This window comes from Rattus norvegicus, chromosome 1, assembly GCF_036323735.1.
Source record: "Rattus norvegicus strain BN/NHsdMcwi chromosome 1, GRCr8, whole genome shotgun sequence".
NCBI lineage: Eukaryota > Metazoa > Chordata > Mammalia > Rodentia > Muridae > Rattus > Rattus norvegicus.
Window position 1 is genome coordinate 166,276,265 of NC_086019.1, and position 22,382 is coordinate 166,298,646.

The window sequence follows — 22,382 nt, forward strand, 5'->3', positions numbered from 1 at the left end:
ACAGAAGGCTCAATGGTTGAGAGACTGGATACTCTTGAAGAGGACTGGGGTTCAGTTCTCAGCACCCATATCAGGTGGCTTACAACCATCTGTAACTCCAGCCCCAGAGACTGTACTGCTCACATACATGCAGGCACACACATATAAAATAAAGACAAATAAATCTTTTTTAAAAAAGAGATGATTACTTCCAAGTACGTACTTCTTGATATTTCTCCGAATGCTCAGTCCTGATGCTCCTGAATACTGTTCTTAATAAATGGCTTTCTTTTTTAAAGAATTATTTTTATTTCACATGTTGGAGTGGTTGCCTGCATGTATGTCTGCGCACCATGTGTGTACAGGGCCCACAGAGACCAGAGGAGGCCATGAGGTCCTTTGGAGCTGGAGTTACAGATGTTTACAAGCTGACGTATGGACGCTGGGAATTGAACTTGGGCCCTCGCAAGAGCAACCACTGCTAGTTATTAACTGCTGAGCCCTCTAGTCTGCTCCACAGTGGCTTTCTAATGTTTCTAAAATGACTGCTATCCAAAACTTGTGACTTCTTTCTTAATTCCACAGTGGCTTCAAGCCCTTTCTGTTTTCATAAAGAATGAATGCTCCAGGTTTGGCCATTCTCCTGAACTACAGCAGAGTCAGCCGCCCCAACCTACAGATGCTGCGTCCACGACCCAACCAACTGTAGATGAAAGGTATTTAAAGGATTTGCATCTGTGTTGGACATGAATAGACCTTTCCTGTTTATGATTTCTTAGATGCATAGCAAAACAATTATTTACATAGTACTTACATTGTATTAGGTCTCACATGTATTAATAAATGATTAAAGTATGTGGGAGAATGAGTGGAGGTTATATGTGTCTACTATCCCATTTTACATAAAGGATTTGAATGTCTGAAGGTTTTGGTATTGGGAGGGGTCCTGAAGTCAACCCAGCATGGATGGGAGAAACGAGTGAGCTGTTCACCCTTTCAATGATTTATTTAGCATCCTTGTTTACTGGTCATTTTCCTCCATATGGGCCACAAAGAAGGTCCTACCTTGGGTCATCAATCCTGTTCTGACTTTTATATTTCTCGCTGATTTCTAGGACTTCAAGCTTTACCCACTCATTCTGAGCACTGCCTTTTCATCTGTCCTTGCACACAGAGGCCTGACTCACTCTCCAGGGCTCCCGCTCCCCTGTGCTGCCTGCTGAGAGCTGAGTGAAAGCTGTGTGTGCACCTCGTTGAACCACCAGCCCATGGCTCTCCTTCAGCCAGCTCAGTCTCTATCAGGCAGAAAGAATTGCCTCCATTCGGCAGAATAGGAGTCAAAGTTTCTGTGTGGGGGTGGGGATTCTAGGGTTGTTCTGTGCTCTTGCCATCTGTGGGTGACTGAACCAAGATCTCGTTCCCTGAGTCCCGTGTTCTTTCTACGCTGCAAACTTTATCCACATCTCCTCCTTCCTTCCTTCCATCTGTAGCAAACCACTTTCTCGGTGAGGCATTCCTGCCTTTACTGAATGTCTCCTTCTCCTTGCCACAGAGTTTTGTAATATAAACTACTATTGGATATCACATCGTCATAAAGTGGTAGATTTGGGACCTCCTTCTAGAGAGAGATAATTTTTTCTTTGCAATCAATGAGTTCCAATGTTGTATGCAGAATAAACATTTTATGGCTGTATAAATAAACACGTGACTAAAGCATGTGCAGAGGAAGGGGAAACAACTTCAAGCCAGGGTCAGAGCTTGCTTTCAGTTGCTACTTCCGAATGAGTAGGTGCCTTTTGGAAAGTAGACAGGAGGCTCTCAAAGATGAGTGCAGATAAGCTGGGCACTGTGGCTCATGCCTTTAATGCTAGCATTTGGCAAACTAAGAAAGGAGAATTGTTTGGATTCCAGGACACTTGGGGCAACTAGGAGTTCTAGACAGCTGGAGATGTAGAATAGAATCTTCTCATAAAAGGATGATGAACTATAGCCAAGACAAAATATACCAGGGACATTCACTTATGTGAATGCCCTGCCTTCACTGTGATTTTAGGATCCACAAATCCTAAACAATCATCCAGGAAGCTCTCTATTCGAGGGGCAGGGACTGGGGCTTCTCAGTGGAGACCTGTTGCTGAGTCCTTTGGAAGAGAGTTACTAGGTGTTGCCTGATTTCCTTGGTTCTGGCCCCATAGATGATGGGGTTGACCAGACACGGAAGCAACAGGTAGAAAGCACTGAGTAGGTTGTGCACATCTTGGGAGGCAGTGCGGGCCACACGGTAGACAATGGATGAGGACATGGTGGAGGAGTAGACGGTGAAGATGACCAGAAGGTGGGAGCCACAGGTGTTGAGGGCTTTGGACCGCGCTCCTCCTGATGAGATCCTGAAGGCAGCATGGATGATGCGGGAGTAGGAGGCGCCCAGCAGGAGCATATCCAGGACTCTGTTGAAGATGCGAACTGTGAGTCCCACAGTCTTATTCAGTGAGATATCCCCACAGGAGAGCTTCATGAGGGCCATGTGTTCACAGGCAAAGTGGTGGATCACATCTGAGCGGCAGAAGCGGACCCGCGAGGCCAGCACCACCACTGGAGCAACGATGCATGTACTCCTGGTGACTGCCACCACCACCAGACCAGCCAGTAACTGTCCTGTCACTATCTCTGGGTAGCGGAGAGGATAGCAGATAGCCACATAGCGGTCCAAGGCCATGACAAGGAGGATGTTGCAGTCAAAGACAATAAGGAAGTAGATGCAGAACATCTGTCCCAAGCATCGAGGGAGAGAGATGCGGTTGAAGCTCGTGGAGAAGCTGAAGAGCATGGCGGGCAGCACCGTGGTGGCAGCACAGATATTGATAGCCAGGAGCAGGGCGATGAGCAGGTACATGGGCTGGTGCAGGCTGCGCTGGGATGCCACCGTGTGGATGACCAGGGCGTTGGTGAAGAGGATCACCAGGTAGAGGCTGAGGAAGGGCAGCACCAGGAGGGCTCTGGCTTCCTGAATCCCTGGGAAGCCTATGAGGAGGAAGCTGGTGTAGGACTCATTGTAGGTGCCATTGCTCCACCCTGACATGATGCCTGAGAGCTCAGGGAGGCGGTAGAGAGAAGAGAGGGGCAGGATGCTTGACTTTAGTCCCTGAGAGGCCCTGCTAGGACCTGCCCTGGCCTCTCACCAGGCTGTCCTAAGTGTAGTCATCAAACACAACATTTCTGTGGAAGAAATGAAGAGTTGTATGTTAGCATGTAGTAGGATACTTTAAGAAGTAACTACTTCATAGTGCCTCTGGACAGAGGAATATAGGAGCAGTCAAGCTGCAGGAGCCCCGCAGTCAGGCTGTGTCCGGATCTGAACTGAACTGGTCAAACAGCTCCCTGCACCCAAATCCCATGGGGGTGGCGTGAGCTAGACCATCAGAGGGGCAGACACCCCTGAGAACTATGCTCACATTCCCGACTCAAGAGGAAAACACATAGCGCCACCTGGGCCCCCTGCGCACAGGGACTGAGGAGCAGTAGGGGCAGGACCCTTCTTATTGCTGCCTTCATGGAGAGCTGAAAGCCAGCCCCAAGGAATGACTACAGGCCTGAGACCAGAGGTAAGAGCAACTTTTCTGCTCCAAGTGACCTGCCTGGTCCTTTGGAACCGGGAACTTCCCGTTTCTAGCTGGCGCCTGAACCTCAGTGATCCTGGCCCACAGCTCCCTGATCCCAAACCCCGTGGGAGAGAGAGCTGAAGTGTGGGCAATCCTGAGACTGCACAGCAGGAGAGACTGCCACTTCTACCCACCTTTGCCCACATCCCTGTCCCAGGAGGAAACTGCATAGTGTCTCTGGACACAGGACAATAGGAACAGTCAAACTGCAGGAGCCCTGAAGTCAACACTGAACTGAACTGGTCAAACAGCTCCCTGCACCCAAATCCCATGAAGGGGAGAGCTAGACCTTCAGTGGGGCTGACACTCCTGGGAAACCAGAGGAGACTAGTCTCTGCCTACATTCCCAACTCAAGAGGAAAATGCCTTGTGCCATCTGTGCCCTCTGTGCACAGGGCCCTAGGAGAAGTAGGGGCAGGACTCTTCTAGTTCTCGCTCACAGGGAGAGCTGAAAGCAAGCTAACATGCCTGAGAGCCGAACACTCTGTTCCCATTACTGGCTAAAAGAAAACAGGAAAACAGGTCTACAGCAGTGCTGACACACAGGTCTACAGAACTGTCAAGCCTCTGTCAGAAACAGCAAGACAAGCTAACACTAGAGATAACCTGATGGTGAGAGGCAAGCCCAGGAACCCAAGCAACAGAAACCAAGACTACTTGGCATCATCAGAGCCCAATTCTCCCACCAAAAGCAAACACTGGATATCCAAACACACCAGAAAAGCAAGATCTAGATTTAAAGTCACATTTTATCATGATGATGGAGGACTTTAAGAAGGTCATAAATAACTCCCTTAAGGAAATAAAGGACAACACAAGTAAACAGCTAGAAGCCCTTAAAGAGGAAAAACAAAAATTCCTTAATGAACTACTGGAAAAAACAACAAAACAGGAGAAGGAAATGAACAAAACCACCCAGGAGTTAAAAATGGAAATAGAAACAATAAAGAAAGCACAAAGGGAGACAATCCTGGAGATAGAAAACCTAGGAAAGAGATCAGGAGTCACAGATGCGAGCATCACCAACAGAATACAAGAGATAGAAGAGAGAATCTCAGGAGCAGAAGATACCATAGAAAACATTGACACAACAGTCAAACATAATGTAAAACAGGAAAAAGCTACTGGCCTAAAACATACAGGAAATCCAGGACACAATGAGAACATCAAACCTAAGAATAATAAGTATAGAAGACAGTGAAGACTCCCAACTCAAAGGGCCAGTAAATATCTTCAAAAAAATCATAGAAGAAAACTTCCCTAACCTAAAGAAAGAGATGCCCATAAACATACAAGAAGCCTACAGAACTCCAAATAGATTGGACCAGAAAAGAAAATCTTCTCGTCACATAATAGTCAAAACACCAATACACAAAACAAAGAAAAAAATATTAAAAGCAGTAAGGGAAAAAGGTCAAGTAACATATAAAGGCGGACCTTTCAGAATTACACCAGACTTCTCACCAGAGACTATGAAACCCAGAAGATCCTGGACAGATGTCAAACAGACCCTAAGAGAAACAGACGGAGCACTACCAAATTCCTTCTATGTAGCCACAATTACTCTTATACCTAAACCACACAAAGACCCAAAAAAGAAAGAGAACTTCGGATCAATTTCCCTTACAAATATTGATGCAAAAATACTCAATAAAATTCTTGCAAACCAAATCCAAGAACACATCAAAATGATCATCCATCATGATCAAGTAGGCTGCATCCCAGGCATGCAGGGATCGTTTAATATACGGAAAACCATCAATGTGATCCACTATATAAACAAACTCAAAGATAAAACCCACATGATCATTTCATTAGATGCTGAGAAAGCATTTGACAAAATTCAACACCCCTTCATGATGAAAGTCCTGGAAAGAATAGGAATTCAAGGCCCATACCTAAATATAGTAAAAGCCATATACAGCAAACCAGTAGCTAACATTAAACTAAACGCAGGGAAACTTGAAGCAACCCCACTAAAATCAGGGACTAGACAAGGCTGCCCACTCTCCCTACTTATTCAATATAGTTCTCAAAGTCCTAGCCAGAGCAATCAGACAACAAAAGCAGGTCAAAGGGATACAAATTGGAAAGGAAGAAGTCAAAATATCACTATTTGCAGATGATATGATAGTGTACTTAGGTGACCCCAAAAGTTTCACCAGAGAACTACTTAACCTGATAAGCAACTTCAGCAAAGTGGTTGGGTATAAAATTAACTCAAACAAATCAGTAGCCTTCCTCTACATAAAAGAGAAACAGGCTGAGAAAGAAAGTAGGGAAACGACACCCTTCATAATACTCCCAAAAAATATAAAATACCTCGGTGTGACTTTAACCAAGAAAGTGAAAGATCTATATGATAAGAACTTCAAGTCTCTGAAGAAAGGAATTGAAGAAGATCTCAGAAGATGGAAAGATCTCCCATGCTCACGGATTGGCAGGATTAATATAGTAAAAATGGCCATTTTACCAAAAGCAATCTACAGATTCAATGCAATCCCCATCAAAATTCCAATCCAATTCTTCAGAGAGTTAGACAGAACAATTTGCAAATTCACCTGGAATAACAAAAAACCAGATAGCTAAAACTATCCTCAACAATAAAAGGACTTCTGGGGGAACCACTCAATTCCCCCTGACCTCAAGCAGTATTACAGAGCAATAGTGATAAAAACTGCATGGTATTGGTACAGAAACAGGCAGATAGACCAGTGGAACAGAATTGAAGACCCAGAAATGAACCCACACACCTATGGGCACTTGATTTTTGACAAAGGAGCCAAAACCATCCAATGGAAAAAAATAGCATTTTCAGCAAATGGTGCTGGTTCAACTGGAGGTCAACATGTAGAAGAATGCAGATCGATCCATGCTTATCACCCTGTACAAAGCTTAAGTCCAAGTGGATTAAAAACCTCCACATCAAACCAGATACACTCAAACTAATAGAAGAAAAAGTGGAGAAGAATCTCGAACACATGGGCACTGGAGAAAATTTCCTGAACAAAACACCAATAGCTTATGCTCTAAGATCAAGAATTGACAAATGGGGTCTCATAAAACTACAAAGCTTCTGTAAGGCAAAGGACACTGTTGTTAGGACAAAACAGCAACCAACAGTTTGGGAGATCTTTCCAACTCTATAACTGATAGAGGGCTAATATCCAAAATATACAAAGAACTCACAAAGTTAGGCTCCAGAGAGACAAATAACCCTATTAAAAATGGAGTACAGAGCTAAACAAAGAATTCACAGCTGAGGAATTCCGAATGGCTGAGAAACACCTAAAGAAATGTTCAACATCTTTAGTCATAAGGGAAATGCAAATCAAAACAACCCTGAGATTCCACCTCACACCAGTCAGAATGGCTAAGATCAAAAACTCAGGCAACAGCAGATGCTGACGATGATGTGGAGAAAGAGGAACACTCCTCCATTGTTGGTGGGATTGCAGACTGGTACAACCATTCTGGAAATCAGTCTGGAGGTTCCTCAGAAAATTGAACATTGCACTACCTGAGGACCCAGCTATACCTCTCTTGGGCATATACCCAAAAGATGCCCCAACATACAACAAACACACATGCTCCACTATGTTCATAGCAGCCTTCTTTATAATAGCCAGAAGCTGGAAAGAACCCAGATGCCCTTCAACAGAGGAATGAATACAGAAAAAGTGGTAATCTACACAATGGAATATTACTCAGCTATCAAAAACAATGACTATGAAATTCATAGGCAAATGGATGGAACTGGAAAATATCATCCTGAGTGAGGTAACCCAATCACAGAAAAACACACATGGTATTCACTCATTGATAAGTGGATATTAGCCCAAATACTTGAACTACCCAAGATGCACAGACCACATGAAACTCAAGAAGTATGACCAAAATGCAGATGCTTCACTCCTTCTTTAAATGAGGAACAAGAATACCCTTGGGAGGGGATAGGGAGGCAAAGTTTAGAACAGAGACTGAAGGAATGGCCATTCAGAGCCTGCCCTACATGTGGCCCATACATATACAGTCACCAAACTAGATAAGATGGATGAAGCAAAGAAGTGCAGGCCGACAGGAGCCGGATGTAGATCGCTCCTGAGAGACACAGCCAGAATACAGCAAATACATAGGCGAATGCCAGCAGCAAACCACTGAACTGAGAACGGGACCCCGTTGAAGGAATCAGAGAAAGGACTGGAAGAGCTTGAAGGGTCTTGAGACCCTATATGAACAACAATGCCAACCAACCAGAGCTTCCAGGGACTAAGCCACTACCCAAAGACTATACATGGACTGACCCTGGACTCTGACCTCATAGGTAGCAATGAATAGCCTAGTAAGGGAACCAGTGGAAGGGGAAGCCCTTGGTCCTGCCAAGGCTGGACCCCCAGTGAACAGGATTGTTGGGGGAGGGCGGCAATGGGGGGAGGATGGGGAGGAGACCAACCGTATAAAAGGGGAGGGGGAAGGGTTAGGGGGATGTTGCCCTGGAAACCAGGAAAGGGAATAACATTTGAAATGTAAATAAGAAATACCCAATTTAATAAAAATGGATGAAAAGAAAGAAGTGACTACTTTTCACGGCCCCTCAATTTTTGTGTTCCCTTCTTTTTCACTAACGAGTTCTTATTGGAGACCTACTCTGTGCTAGTTTCTATACTAACTTGGAGCACTTGGTGAGTAATACATTGTCTCTCGTCTTGAATGAATTTAGATTGTATTGGATGAGATCACAGTGGCAAGGGAGAAAATGGGATGGACCTTGGGTGCTGATGTGGATCCCGTTCCGTTCTAGCTTCTGCTGATGTGACAAAACCCAAGTTGGGGGAGGACCCATGCTTGAGTATTCTTTGTATGCAAGAGTTACAGGGGAAGTAGCTGAACATTTGTTGTTACCCCTGGGGCTGTGCTTGCCTGAAGACATAGAAAAGCATGAGGTGGGGAATCAGGGCGGGAGGTAGCTTTTGGAGTTAACATGTTCCTTTTCCGCATCCCCAGGGGTTGTGGTTGACAACAGTGGGGAGTTTACACTTCAATGCGAACCAAGGGAGCACTTTTAAAAGACACGGTCGTGAATCTAACCTTACAAGTGGGCAGTGATCTGAAGCATTTCTTCTCAGCACAGAGCAGATCTGTGTGTGACTGTCTAGCGATGGTCTCTTCCTTCTCTTGGTGATCTAGTCTAGGCCCTGAGGGTTTGACAGAAATTGACTTGCATTTCCACTACCCATCTTCTCATTTTGGTGAGCTAACATTCCAGGCAAGTGCCACTTAAGACAAATGAACAAACAAAAAACAAACAAGCAACAAACAAACGTTCCATCTAACATACCAAGACTAATGTGGGAACCCTGAAAACATCCTGGTTTTTGGCTCATTCTGTTGATAGCCCAGAACTCAACTTTTATTAGCATGAGCCAATGTTCTAGGATTGCTTTCCCACCTTGGGTTTCTGTTCTTCCTCAACTAGATTAGTTCTTCCACTCTTGGCTTCAGGGTACTTCACACGATATAAAAAATAAGAGGCTAGAAATGGGGGTGAGCAGCAGTTTCTCTCTTACCTTTTATGACTGCACCGTTTGATGGAGCCTTTCTTCCTCCCACCCCTATGTCTTTTTGGGACCCTCATCTGAATGCTCCATTCTCCTCAACCCTGAGTGTACAGCCATCTCGTTAGAAATGCAAACCTTTAGATTGGAGACCCCAAAGCCTGAGCAGAGGAGCGTGTGGAGTGGAGAACATGGGACTGAGGCTAAGTGAGGAGACTGTGACCAGGGGCTGAGGTTCTCAGAGAGGACCCTGGAATGTGATGAGGTCGGGGACACCTCATATTTCAAGTCGTTTAGTGGTAGGGAGAAAGGGGCAGGGGAGGGCTTTCTTCTTTTTCTCTGAGCTTCCCTGGAATCACGGGACAGGAAACCTTTTGGTACCAGTGACCTGAGGAGCTCAGTAATCTGTGGACTGCAGAGGAATCCGCAGACTTCCTCATGGGATCAGACACTTAGGAGGAAGAGTCAAACCTTCCAGCAGGGATGGGATTCCCTGCAGGGTACCTTGGTCAGAGCACAGCTCACTGATGTTGGAAAGGACAATGGCCTATGTAGTTAAGGCTTCTATTTTGTTTTGAAGCTCATCCTATTTGGGTGTGTCTATCTGCTTGTGAAACAACCCATCTTACCACAAGTCTGTCCAAGTTTGGGGCAGAGCCAATCCTTAGAAAAGACTTTCTATGGAGCTACCATCATCTCTCTGAGTACTCCTTTGTTCCTGGGTGTGCTCCCAGGAGCCACACAGGGCCCGTTTAATCTATAAAACCTAGTGGTTGTGTTTGTTTTGTTTTGTTTTGTTTTGAGGCAGGGTGTCTCTATGTAACCATGGCTGTCCAGTAATGTGCTCTGTAGACCCTGTTGGCCTCCAACTCAGAGATCCATCTGCCTCTGCCTCCCAAGTGATTAAAGGTGTGCGCCACCACGCCAGACAAAACCCTTTAGAGGAGGCTTTAGGGACAGGAGCTTGTGTTGGTCTGAATGTGGTCCTGACAGGACAAGGTACTGAGTGGATTTCCCCACCTTGCAGGAGGCAGCAAAAAGCATAGCTGACACTGCAAAGAAGGAAGAACATTGAATTGGAGGAAGGCCAGGCTGGGGGCTGGGAAGAGGATGGCCCAAGGCTGGAGTGTACTGAGCTCATGGGGACAGCATGGGGACAGATACTTTATGGGGAAGCCTGGTCCTGCCACCCACCTGTGGGACTCTGGTGTTCAAGGGATTTAGCAATCCTAGCTGTGAGGTAGGAGTTATAATGCTGGCTTTTCAGGATGATGAAGTCTATAAAGCTGATGTGAGCAACACAGATGATTCTTTTACTTTTTTACTCTTCTTCCTCCTCTCTTTTCATCTTTCTTTCTCTCTCTCTTTTAAAGACAGGATCTGGTCTGAAACTCACTGTGCAGCAAAGGATGACTTTGAACTCCCAATCTTCTCGCTTCTATTTCCAAGTGCTATGCTGGCACAGGCATGAACCAACAGCCCAGGCTTGGTGTTTCTTTCTCCATGCTCCCTCTTAGTAAGTGAAAGAAGCAAGCTCATGGCCTAACCCTGAGTCCTGGACATGGAGAAGGAGTCAGGGGACAGAGGAAAGGCCACTGCCTTGGTCAGTGGGTGTAGACACATACCCTACTCCTGAGTTTGTAGACAGATCATGAAGTCTTAGTTCCCATCTGTCAAAAAAGGGGGGGAGTTCAGTCCTAGATCTCTTTCTTATACAAAATGGTTCTTCCTGGCACTGGCTATGTTCTCTGTGGGGACAGGAACCCTGTCCTGCTGTCCCCAGGCATACTGAACTACAGGGTGAATGTAGTTGTGTCAACATGTAGAAGAGAAGGTGGTTGGACATAGGGCATTGATGAGTGAGACATTTGAGATGCTCACCTGCTAGAAAGGTCTAGAATTTGTCTACCTTTCTGCAAGAAGAGAGGAAGAAGTCAGATTCAGTCTGCTACAGTATAGCTTTGGGTTCCTCTCAGATGATAGTTTAGAAGACATGACCAACCTCAAAAGCCATGAAAAGTAAGGTTAGAGGCTAGAAATTTGGATGTATGCTTTTCTTTCTCCCTGGATTGGAAGTGGTGAAGCACTCGGCCAGTTGAACTGGAGAGGGGGAGTTGGTTGTTGCCCTCATTCCCGTCCTCTCTGACAGCCTCCCCTCACACCCCTGCCTGGTTAAGCATGCAGGCTCCTACTTACCAGGACTCACACAGGCAGGGGAAGTAAAGACTGGTCAGGTCAGTCCCCAGTTGCCAGGGTGAGTTAAATTCTCTCTATGTCTCCCTGAGGGAAACAAGGACTTCTGAGGCTCCCACTCAGGTCTGACTTAGCCAATTACCAAGGTCCCAGTAGTCACTAGGATCTTGTAGGTGAGGAATAGCATGAGTGAGAACATCTGACAGAGAGGAGCTAGGCAACAGGAAAGACGTGTTATGCAGAGAGTAGTTTGCCAAGATTCAACTCTGACTGTCCTGCCCAACTCTTTGCTGGGTCAACAGCCCAATTCCACTGACTCCATATCCCCACAGCCGGGTTGATTCCTTGTACTCAGCCCTGTTTAACTGCTTGTTAGACGTTTCCATGGATCACACTGTGCACTGGAGTCATCCCCTCCAAACACTGCCATCCTTTGGTGTTCCCTCTGGTATAAATGCTTCTGCCACCCATACTTTCTGGGATGGACAGAGCTAGCAGTCAGGGCTGGGAAAGCCACTAATGGCTGCCCCCATTTTGCACCTGCACCCTTGACTAGCTCTGTCTTGCTTTTGTTTCTCCTTCAATCTTTATTCCTTCTGCCACTAACCACTCTGTTCTTGTGAATATTATCTCTAGTGTGATTATTTTGACAGTAGCTTGTGACTTCTCTGGCACTCAGTAGGTGAGAGTACATTAACTTAATTTTTCTTAGTCTTTACTCACTTGATAAACATGAAATGTCCTCAGTTATTTAGGTATCCTTTCCCTTTCTCTCTTCCTTCTTGCCCTCACCTTTGAGACACAGTCTCATACTGTAGCTCAGCCTGGCCTAGAACTCACACTGTAGCTCAGCCTGGCCTAGACCTATCTTCCTCACTCAGTCTACCAAGTACTACCAGGCACACCACTTAGAATCTTCTGATGATTGTATATTGACTCTCTCTCTCTCTCTCTCTCTCTCTCTCTCTCTCTCTCTCTCTCTCTGTATCTCTCTCTAAGATAGGGTATAAAATATGTAGCCTGACTGGCCAGGAACTCCCTATGTAGACTGGGCTGGCCTCAAAAACTCACAGAGATCTGCCTGCCTCTGCCTCCTGGGATTGAGGGAGTGCACCACCATGCCTGGCCTGTGAAATCTTATTTAATTTTCATAACCTAATAGAATAGGCTCTGGGTTTGCTTGCTTGCTTGCTTGTTTGTATATGGCATCTGAGGAAACTGAGAGTCAAATCTGTATAGAAGGATCTGGAAATTCCTGTATGAGTGCCATTGTTCCCCATCATGAACTATTTGTAGGACTCCTTATCCACGGACCCAAAGAAGTCACGTAACAAGGAAGGCCCAACTTGGAAGGATGGATGCTTGAATCTTTCTCATAAGGGGAAATAAAATAGATATTGGAGGTGGAGGGAGGGAGGGTACTGGGTGGGAGAGGAAGATGGGGAGGGGAATCGAACAGGGGTAGGGACCAGGTGTATAGAGAGAGGACGAAAATCAGCAGTGGGCAGGGCAACATCTCTAGGATGTGCCGAAAACCAGGGAGTCTATGGGGGGCGATGCAAGTTGAAACTCCTAGCAGTTGGGGATATGGAGCCAGGAAAAACTCCCAGTGGAGGGGTAGGGACAGCAACCCATTAACAAAACCTTCCACCCAAAATGTGACCTGCCTACAAGATGTGTAGGGACAAAAATAGAGCAGAGACTGAGGGAATAGCAAACTAATGACTGCCCCAAATGGAGACCCATCCCAAGGTCAAGAACCAATCCCTGACACTATTAATGACACTAAATCATGCTTGCAGACAGGAACCTAGCATAACTGTCCTCTAAGAGGCTCCACCAAGCACTCAATGGAAACAGACACAGACACCCACAGTCAAACAATAGGTGGAACTCGGGGAGTCTTTTGGAAAAGTTGGGGTAAGGATAGAGGGACCCAAAGAGAGCAGGGACTCAATAGGAAAACCATAGCCAACCTGGACCCTTTGGGGCTCTCAGAGACTGAACCACCAACCAAAAAGCAAGCTTGGGTTGGACCTAGGCCTCCCACGCATATGCAGCAGATGTGCAGCTTGGTCTTTATGTGGGTCCCCCAACAACTAGAGTGGGGGCTATCCCTGAGTCTGCTGCTTGCCTGTGGATCCTGTCCCCTTAACTGGACCACATTATCTGGCCTCAGTGGGAGAGGATGCGCTTAGTTAGTCCTGCAGTGACTTGAAGTACCAGGGTGGAATGATACCCACCTGAGAAGGAGCCTCCCCCTTTTCAGAGGAGAAGGGAGGGGAGATGTGGGAGAATCTTTGTAATGGGGGGGGGTAGGAGAGGGAGGACTGATATTGGGATGTAAACTAAATAAATAAATTAATGAGAATAGAAAAGACCGATTGGGAAGCTTTTGCCTAGAAGAGGTAAGAGATAAACGCAGAGGAATATAGAGAGAGACCAGGGCATGCTCATTAGACAAACTGTAAAACTGGCCTAGAACTTTCTTTCTTTCTTTCTTTCTTTCTTTCTTTCTTTCTTTCTTTCTTTCTTTCTTTCTTTTTTAAGATTTATTTTTTTTCACATGTATGAGTGTTTTGTCTGCATATATGTATGTATGCTATACACATGCTTGGTGCCTATGGAGGTTAGAAGAAAGCATTGGATCATCTAGAACTGGAGTTACTAAGGGTTGTGGGTGCTGGGAACCAAACTCTGGTCCTTTGCAAGAGCAGTAAGTACTCTTAACCACTGAGCTCTCACTCCAGTCCTCTCTGTCCTAGCCTAGTTCTTTATCCAGGTAGTCAAATGGAGGCTGGTGAAGGGAGAGAGATACGGAGTGTTGATTCCTGGTACACAGTGGGTGGAGCTGAGGCTAGCTTGGGGTCACTTGGTGTGTATGTATTTATACAATATATGAAAGACAGAGAAAGCCAAGCACGATCCAGGCATGCCTCCTAGCCGGAAGTGTAACTGGAGAAGTATCCTAGAGCCAGAACGTTCTGCAGTCTGAAAGTTGCTCAGACCTAGGGGTCCGAGAGAAATAGAATTTGAGCAAGGCTGACAGAGGAAGGCAGGATGCCTGGACCAGGCAGGATGAATTTAGGGTCCAGACAGAAAGGTAATATGCTCAGAGTCTGGGGTCCAGCAGCCACACATAAGGGAAAGGGAGGAAAGGGATCCTTGGTAAGCTGTGACACCCATGACTGACACATGAAAGTCATGTGTAGGCGTGGTTGGGAGCCTCTGATCTAGGCCTTAATGCAAGGCTGTCTTCTCTGTAGGAAATGGTTTTATCTGGGCTCAATGAGTCCATCCTGGGCTGCACACTAGACACAACAGGGATGCATTTGAACAGTGCTACTATGCTGGCAGGACTCTGCTTCTAGAAGTCTGGCTGACTCAGTCTTGAGATGGGCCAAGCACTGACTTTTTAAAGGGTCCTAGTGATTCCTGTGTATACAAGCTGTTTGTTCCCTCATCTCTGGGTACTGCACGAATGTCACCTGGTCCAAACCTTCTCTTTTTCTCTTCTCCTAGGCTGGGTGTTAGATTTGGTGAGGTGTAGGACAGCATGTGGAAGCCATCAAGAATGCAGGGCATGGCAGTTGTCCTGGGAACCATGACTGTAGATAGATTTGACCTGGAAACCATTAGAGATGAGCTGTTTCTCAGCAACCGTGTCTTCACATTCATGTGCATTAAACTTGATGAGATGTGGAGCTTCTAGTGACCAGGGAACTTGAACTTGACTCTCTGCAGAACCTCAGTCATGATCCTTATTTGGCAATAGACACGATGACTTGGTCTATGTGAACCCTGGCCACTGCACCCTTGGGCTTCCCAAAGGTGCCCCACGTTCATGTCTGGAGCCTAGGCTTGGGACAGCATAGAGACCAGAGGCATGGATATTCACCATAAGATTGTAGCAAAACCCAAATAGGCAACTGCGTACACTACCAAGGATGTTTGTGCCTGTTGGACTCAGGCCCCTGTGAGGAAAGGAACCTGGTTGTCTTAATTGGCTACAGTTTTCTTTTCTTTCCTTTCCTTTTCTCTTTTCCTCTTTCTTTCTTTCTTTCTTTCTTTCTTTCTTTCTTTCTTTCTTTCTTTCTTTCTTTCTTTCTTTCTTTCTCTCTCTCTTTCTTTTTTTTTTAGACAGTCTCTCTACATAGCCCTGGATGGCCTGGAACTCAGAAGCATCTGTCTGCTTCTGCCTCCCTAGGACTAAGGTTAAAGGCAGGCGCCACCATGTGCAAAGTCGGTCTCCTGTTATGTGGAGGGATCCAGCATTAAGTGGATGATTCACAGTCCTCTCCCAGAGCACCAGCTTTTGTATACAACCATCATTGTCTAAGCACATGCAGCACTTACCGGACACTATTATTTATGCTTTCCTTCAAATTCCACTCTAGATTATAGTTTTTAGAAAGGCAGACAATGGATGGGCCTAACTCAGAGCTGTGTCCTATGTGATGTCCAGACATGAACTGGCTGTTGTAAATGATAGAGCAGTGGTCTCCCCAGCCTAAGCTGTCTCCTCTGATGTCTTTATTTTGTAGTTTTTGAAATAGTCAATGGTTTGATTTTTTAAATTAATTATTTATTTACTTTACATTCCCCTCCCTCCTCTCTTCCCAGACCCTTCCCTTCCTCTCCCTTCCCCCACAATCTTGCTTCCCTTTTCCTCAGGAAAGGGGAGACCTTCTGTGGCTATCAACCAGCCTTGGCATATCAAATTGCAGTAAGATTGGGCACATTTTCTATTGAAGCTAGACAAGGTATCCCAGTTAGGGGAAAGGAATCCAAAGGCAGGCAATGTAGTCAAAGACAGCTCCTGCTGCTGCTTTAGTAGTCCCACATGAAGACTAAGCTCCTTGGAGTTTCCATTGTCCTAGGTTTTTAGATCCTCCCAGGTAGGGGGAGGGATGGAGGGATAGAGTAATGGTTTGAAATTTTTAAAAAAAATATTTTATTTATTTATTTTCTATGAGTACACTGTAGCTGTACACTGAGCCACCATGTGGTTGCTGGGATTTGAACTCAGAACCTCGGGAAGAGCAGTCGGTGCTCTTAACCACTGAGCCATCTCTCCAGCCCCCTGGTTTGAATTTTTAATTTGCTTTTTAGAAGAACATTATTTAAAAATAGTCCATAAAAGGTCATCAATGCCTATCTAAAATGTCATTTCTACAATGTTTTCTTTCTTTTTTAATTCCAGGAAAGATCCCTCAGTTGTTTTCAAGTTTGCCTTTCCAAGCTAGCCTTTATGAAGCTGAGCCATCTCCTACAGTTCTTAAAACTGCCACAAGGGGGTGCTCGTAGGAATTTAAATCGGTCCATCAGTACGTAAGGGAGTGCGTGACTGAGTGACCGAGAGGAGGCTCAGCTATTTATTCATATAAATACTTATTAACAATAAATGATCACGAATTTCTGGTTGTCAAAGAATCTGTTAAAGGAAAATATGATTTAGAACAATGCTTAAAGTAATATAAGCCCTAAACTAGTGTCTCAGGCTTAAGAGAAACTTTTTTCCTCCATCTTTATTAAATTGGGCATTTCTTATTTGCATTTTAAATGTTATTCCCTTTCCCGGTTTCCATGCCAACATCCCCCTAACCCCTCTCCCTCCCCTTCTCTATTGGTGTTCCCCTCCCCATCCTCCCCCCATTACATCCCTCCCCCAAGAATCCCGTTCACTGGGGGTCCAGCCTTGGCAGGACCAAGGGCTTCCCCTTCCACTGGTGTCCTTACTACCTATGCGGTTGGAGCCCAGGGTCGGTTCATGTATAGTCCAGTGGCTTAGTCCCTGGAAGCTCTGGTTGGTTGGCATTGTTGTTCATATGGGGTCTCAAGCCCCTTCAGCTCTTTCAGTCCTTTCTTTAAGAGAAACTTTTTTTTTAAAGATTTATTTATTTATTTATTATATTATATAAGTACACTGTAGCTGTCTTCAGACACACAGAAGAGGGCATCAGGTCTCACCAAAGATGGTTGTGAGCCACCATATGGTTGCTGGGATTTGAACTCAGGACCTCTGGAAGAGCAGACAGTGCTCTTAACCACTGAGCCATCTCTCCAGCCCAAGAGAAACTTTTATTTTACCAGTTGGTGGTGGCGGTACACACTTTTAATCCTGGCACTGGAGGCAGAGACAGCTGGATTTTGAGACCAGCCTGGTTTATAGAGTGAGTTCTAGTACATCTGAGCTATGCAGAGAAAACCTGTCTCACACACATGCACGCACACACACACACACATACACACACACACACACTCACCCATACACACACATATACACACCCATACACACACATACACATGTACACACACACATACACACCCACCCACCCACACAGACACACACACAGAGACACACACACATACACATGCACACACACACATACACACACACCCATACACACACACCCACCCACACAGACACACACACAGAGACACACACCACCCCCCCCCCACACCACATTCACATTCAATGAAAACGTATTGTATTTTACATTATGTGACTATGTATGCGCGTGTGTATACACATTAGGGCGAGCTGCCTGTGGAGGCAGAAGAGGGCACTGGATCTCCTGGATCTGGAGATACACGTTGCCTCGCGTGGTGCTGGGGATGGGTCCTCTCTGCAAGGGCGGTACGCTCCTTTAACTACTGAGCCATCTCGCCAGCCTCCATTTTATTTTTATTTTAACTTTATTTATGTGTATATTTGTTTATTCATGTGCAAGTGTGTGCCATGTGTGCTGTGTGCCGTGCCTAGGTGGTCAGTTGGCGTTACAGATGGGAGGCTTGACATGGGCACTGGGAGCAGAACACGAGCCCCCTGAAAGAGCAGGGAGTGATCTCAACTGCTGAGCCATCTCTCCAGCCTCCAGTTAAAACTATTAATAATGTGTTTGTATTATATAATACGCCGTGTCTTTTTGAGACATGACCCTTCAGAGACCATGGATTAGTAAGTAGAGGTCTCTTCTATCCCCCCTCCCTACTTCATAGCAACAGCGATCTTTTCAGTGCTCAGTGGGCCCTGAGGCGCATGCTATGCACGTGATCTTCTGCTACATCCCCAGCCACTTTTAATAATAATACTAGTAATAATAATGATAGTAGTAATTTATTATTGTTTGGTTTGATACAGGGCCTTAATATGTAGATCTGGCTGACCTAGAACCTGCTAGACACACAAGGCTGGCACAAATTCATAGCTATCCTCCTGCCTCTACCTTTCAAGCGCTGCCATGATAGTTCTGTATTACCACTTCCAGCCTCAATAATATTTATTTTTCTCAAGAATAGTTTCATGACAAAATTGCCCTATGGATTTTCTAAGTCATGGAGTCTCTATATGGCTGCCAGTGAAGTCTTCTGGGTCGTTAAGCAGGCTGTGTTAGACTTGGACTGCGTGAGAATCAGCATGAGCTGAGGCCTGGGACAGCAATGGGACAACCTTGAAATATTCTGTGAATACCCCGACATTTGATTCTTCTCATCATGGAGAACATTTTTTTTAAATTTTTTTTATTTTTATTTTATTTTTTATTTTTTTTATTAACTTGAGTATTTCTTATATACATTTCGAGTGTTATTCCCTTTCCCGGTTTCCGGGCAAACATCCTCCTCCCCCCTCCCCTTCCTTATGGGTGTTCCCCTCCCCACCCTCCCCTCATTGCCGCCCTCCCCCCAACAGTCTAGTCTTAGCAGGACCCAGGGCTTCCCCTGTGGAGAACATTTTTTGTTTGTTTATTTACTCAGTTAAGGATTCTTTTGAAAAGCTGGTGCCCAAATGCCAAGATGCCTTCTTAATTTTCTTAAGAGGTCCATTTTGTTTTCGTAAGACTCCACATTTAAAACGCCATCTGTAAGCCTGCACAGGCAAGACCTGCAAGGTCTTGCTGGGTGAGAGATCTCAGAAGGAATAGATACAGACGTCTTCACTGCAACCTCAGTAGCTTTAACATGATTTGCTGTGTAACTGTGGACACACCGATGCTCCTTCATGGGCACAAACAGCACCGGTGTTACAGCGCTGGGAGAAGAGAGTTGAAGGGGCCGTAGGTATACGCTCCCTCTCCCTCACTTCTGTTTTAGGTGAGGAGAAGTTTGTGGGAAGGAGCAATGGGAGGGGTAATGGAATACATGTGATCTGAAGGTGGACAGGACGAAAAGAGAAAGGAGAAAGGGAAGTCGCAATGGGTGGGACATGCGTGGCACAAGGAAGTGGGTGAAGGGGACAAATTAGAACACAGTGTCATGATACATGTGTGATGAAAATGCCGTGGTGAAACCTATTGTTTTGTATTTTAAATTAGTTAAAAAGAAATAACCTAGTAAGGAGAGTGAGCATGATGGTAGCAGTTTGGACCATTTCCTGCCTTCCTCAGTTTCACCAGGAATACTGAGGAGTCAACGCGGGATTACCACAGGAGACTCACGGGCCTGCACTCAGGAATGACCTTACCAGGTGCTGCCTGATTTCCTTGGTTCTGGCCCCATAGATGATGGGGTTGACCAGACACGGAAGCAACAGGTAGAAAGCACTGAGCAGGTTGTGCACATCTTGGGAGGCAGTGCGGGCCACACGGTAGACAATGGATGAGGACATGGTGGAGGAGTAGACGGTGAAGATGACCAGAAGGTGGGAGCCACAGGTGTTGAGAGCTTTGGACCGCGCTCCTCCTGATGAGATCCTGAAGGCAGCATGGATGATGCGGGAGTAGGAGGCGCCCAGCAGGAGCATATCCAGGACTCTGTTAAAGGTTCGAATAATGAGTCCCACAGTCTTATTCAGTGAGGTATCTCCACAGGAGAGCTTCATGAGGGCCATGTGTTCACAGGCAAAGTGGTGGATCACATCTGAGCGGCAGAAGCGGACCCGCGAGGCCAGCACCACCACTGGAGCTACGATGCATGTACTCCTGGTGACTGCCACCACCACCAGACCAGCCAGTAACTGTCCTGTCACTATCTCTGGGTAGCGGAGAGGATAGCAGATAGCCACATAGCGGTCCAAGGCCATGACAAGGAGGATGTTGCAATCCATAGAAACCAGGAAGTAGATGCAGAACATCTGTCCCAAGCATCGAGGGAGAGAGATGCGGTTGAAACTTGTGGAGAAGCTGAAGAGCATGGCGGGCAGCACCGTGGTGGCAGCACAGATATTGATAGCCAGGAGCAGGGCGATGAGCAGGTACATGGGCTGGTGCAGGCTGCGCTGGGATGCCACCGTGTGGATGACCAGGGCGTTGGTGAAGAGGATCACCAGGTAGAGGCTGAGGAAGGGCAGCATCAGGAGGGCTCTGGCTTCCTGAATCCCTGGGAAGCCTATGAGGAGGAAGCTGGTGTAGGATTCATTGTAGGTGCCATTGCTCCACCCTGACATGATGCCTGAGGGCATAGGGCAGCTCCGGGGAGAGGGGAGGGGCAGGATACCAGGTTTCAGTCCCTGAAAGGTCCTGATAGGACCTGCCCCAGCCTCACCAGGCTGGACTGGGTGCTTAGGTTTTCATGAGTCTCCAATATTTCTAGAGGAAAAAGGAGACATTTAGCCTTATTATTTAATGAGATCTTCCAATAAATGTTTGCCTGCATTTCAAATATTGCACGTAGAATTCTTGGATCAAGTGATAGTCACACTTTTTTTTTTTATAATGTCAATTGGATTTCCAGAGAAGTTAAATGAATCTTATCACTGACTCTGTGGTTCTTGCACTGAGAGCCATTGTGATCTTACAAATGGTGGTTGTAAAGTGGCATTTTATATTTGACTTTGTTGTCTATTGGTTGTTGTTGTTGTTGTTATTATTATTATTTAGATAGTGACGTTATATTTGCACTCATATCAGTACCATATTATTTTCAAAATATTTATTGTAAGTAACTCACCACACGACTTCTCCTTTAAAATGTAAAGCTTGGGGCTGGGGATTTAGCTCAGTGGTAGAGCGCTTACCTAGGAAGCGCAAGGCCCTGGGTTCGGTCCCCAGCTCCGAAAAAAAAAAATAAAATGTAAAGCTTAACGGCTTCTAGTAAGTTCGTGGTAGTGTTATAATCACCATGATCAACACGTGCGACGCCCCTGTAGAAGCTCTGTGTCCATCTGTAAACACTTGCCAATGAATGGCGACGGTTCTTTCTGAGTCGGTGGATATGCCTACTCTGGACATTTCCCACCAGTGAAATCATAAGATTTTAGTTTTCTTGCAGCTGTGTATTTGAACTCATGAACCTCTTGCTCCTGCCTCTGGGGTGCTGGCTTTCCACCTGTGTCCCACCATACCTGCTTTGTGTTTTTCTCCCTTTCACCCATACTGTAGTACACATCAGTATTTTATCCAGTGTTTTTTTTTTTCTTAAAGACAGGTTCTTTCTACATATCTCTGGCTGTAGACCAAGCTGGCCTCAAACTCATAGAAATCCTCCTGTCTCTGCCTCCTGAGTGCAGGGATTAAAGGCATGCCAGCACTCCTGGCTTATTTTATTAGCTTTGAATGCAAGAATAGTGTATCACCACATAGACAACACACCCCATTTATCCACTCACAGTTAGGGGACATTTGGATTACTTTCACTTTTCTGGCTATTATAGTAATGTTACCACGAATATTTTGTTTTAATGTATTTTTCTTGGTTATGTTCTGAGGAGAGAAATTGCTGGGCCATAGATAATTCAATGCTTAATCTTTTTTTCTCTCTTTTTATTCCTCTTTTCCTCTCTCATTATTATTATTACTTGTTGTTGTTGTTGCTATTGCTAAGATAGGATCTCACTATTCGATCCTGGTTGGTCTGTAACTCACTATGTAACAACCTGACTTTGAACTCATGAATCTCCTGTCTCTGTCTCCAGAGTGCTGGGATTACAAGTGTGCATCACTGTGTCTGGCTTGTGTTTTTCTGAGCATCTTTTCATTTGTCTTCTGGCCACTCACTCATTTTCTCAAGAGAAATGTCTGTTGGTAGCATACTTGGAACGTTTTAACTTGGTCTCTTT

At 45.6% G+C, this 22,382-nt stretch overlaps 2 protein-coding genes and 1 pseudogene across 2 annotated transcripts; 1 reads left to right on the top strand and 2 right to left on the bottom strand.

The window, feature by feature from the left end:
- Positions 1-2,068: 2,068 nt before the first annotated feature.
- Or55b4 (olfactory receptor family 55 subfamily B member 4) lies at positions 2,069-3,058 on the bottom strand. The gene has a single exon (NM_001000128.1). The coding sequence runs from the start codon at positions 3,056-3,058 to the stop codon at positions 2,069-2,071; it is 990 nt and encodes a 329-aa protein (NP_001000128.1).
- A 16,762-nt stretch (positions 3,059-19,820) lies between these two features.
- On the bottom strand, positions 19,821-20,771 carry Or55b10 (olfactory receptor family 55 subfamily B member 10). The gene has a single exon (NM_001000127.1). The coding sequence runs from the start codon at positions 20,769-20,771 to the stop codon at positions 19,821-19,823; it is 951 nt and encodes a 316-aa protein (NP_001000127.1).
- LOC120099898 (glyceraldehyde-3-phosphate dehydrogenase-like) overlaps positions 20,129-22,382 on the top strand; it is a 49,813-nt pseudogene continuing 47,559 nt past the window's right edge.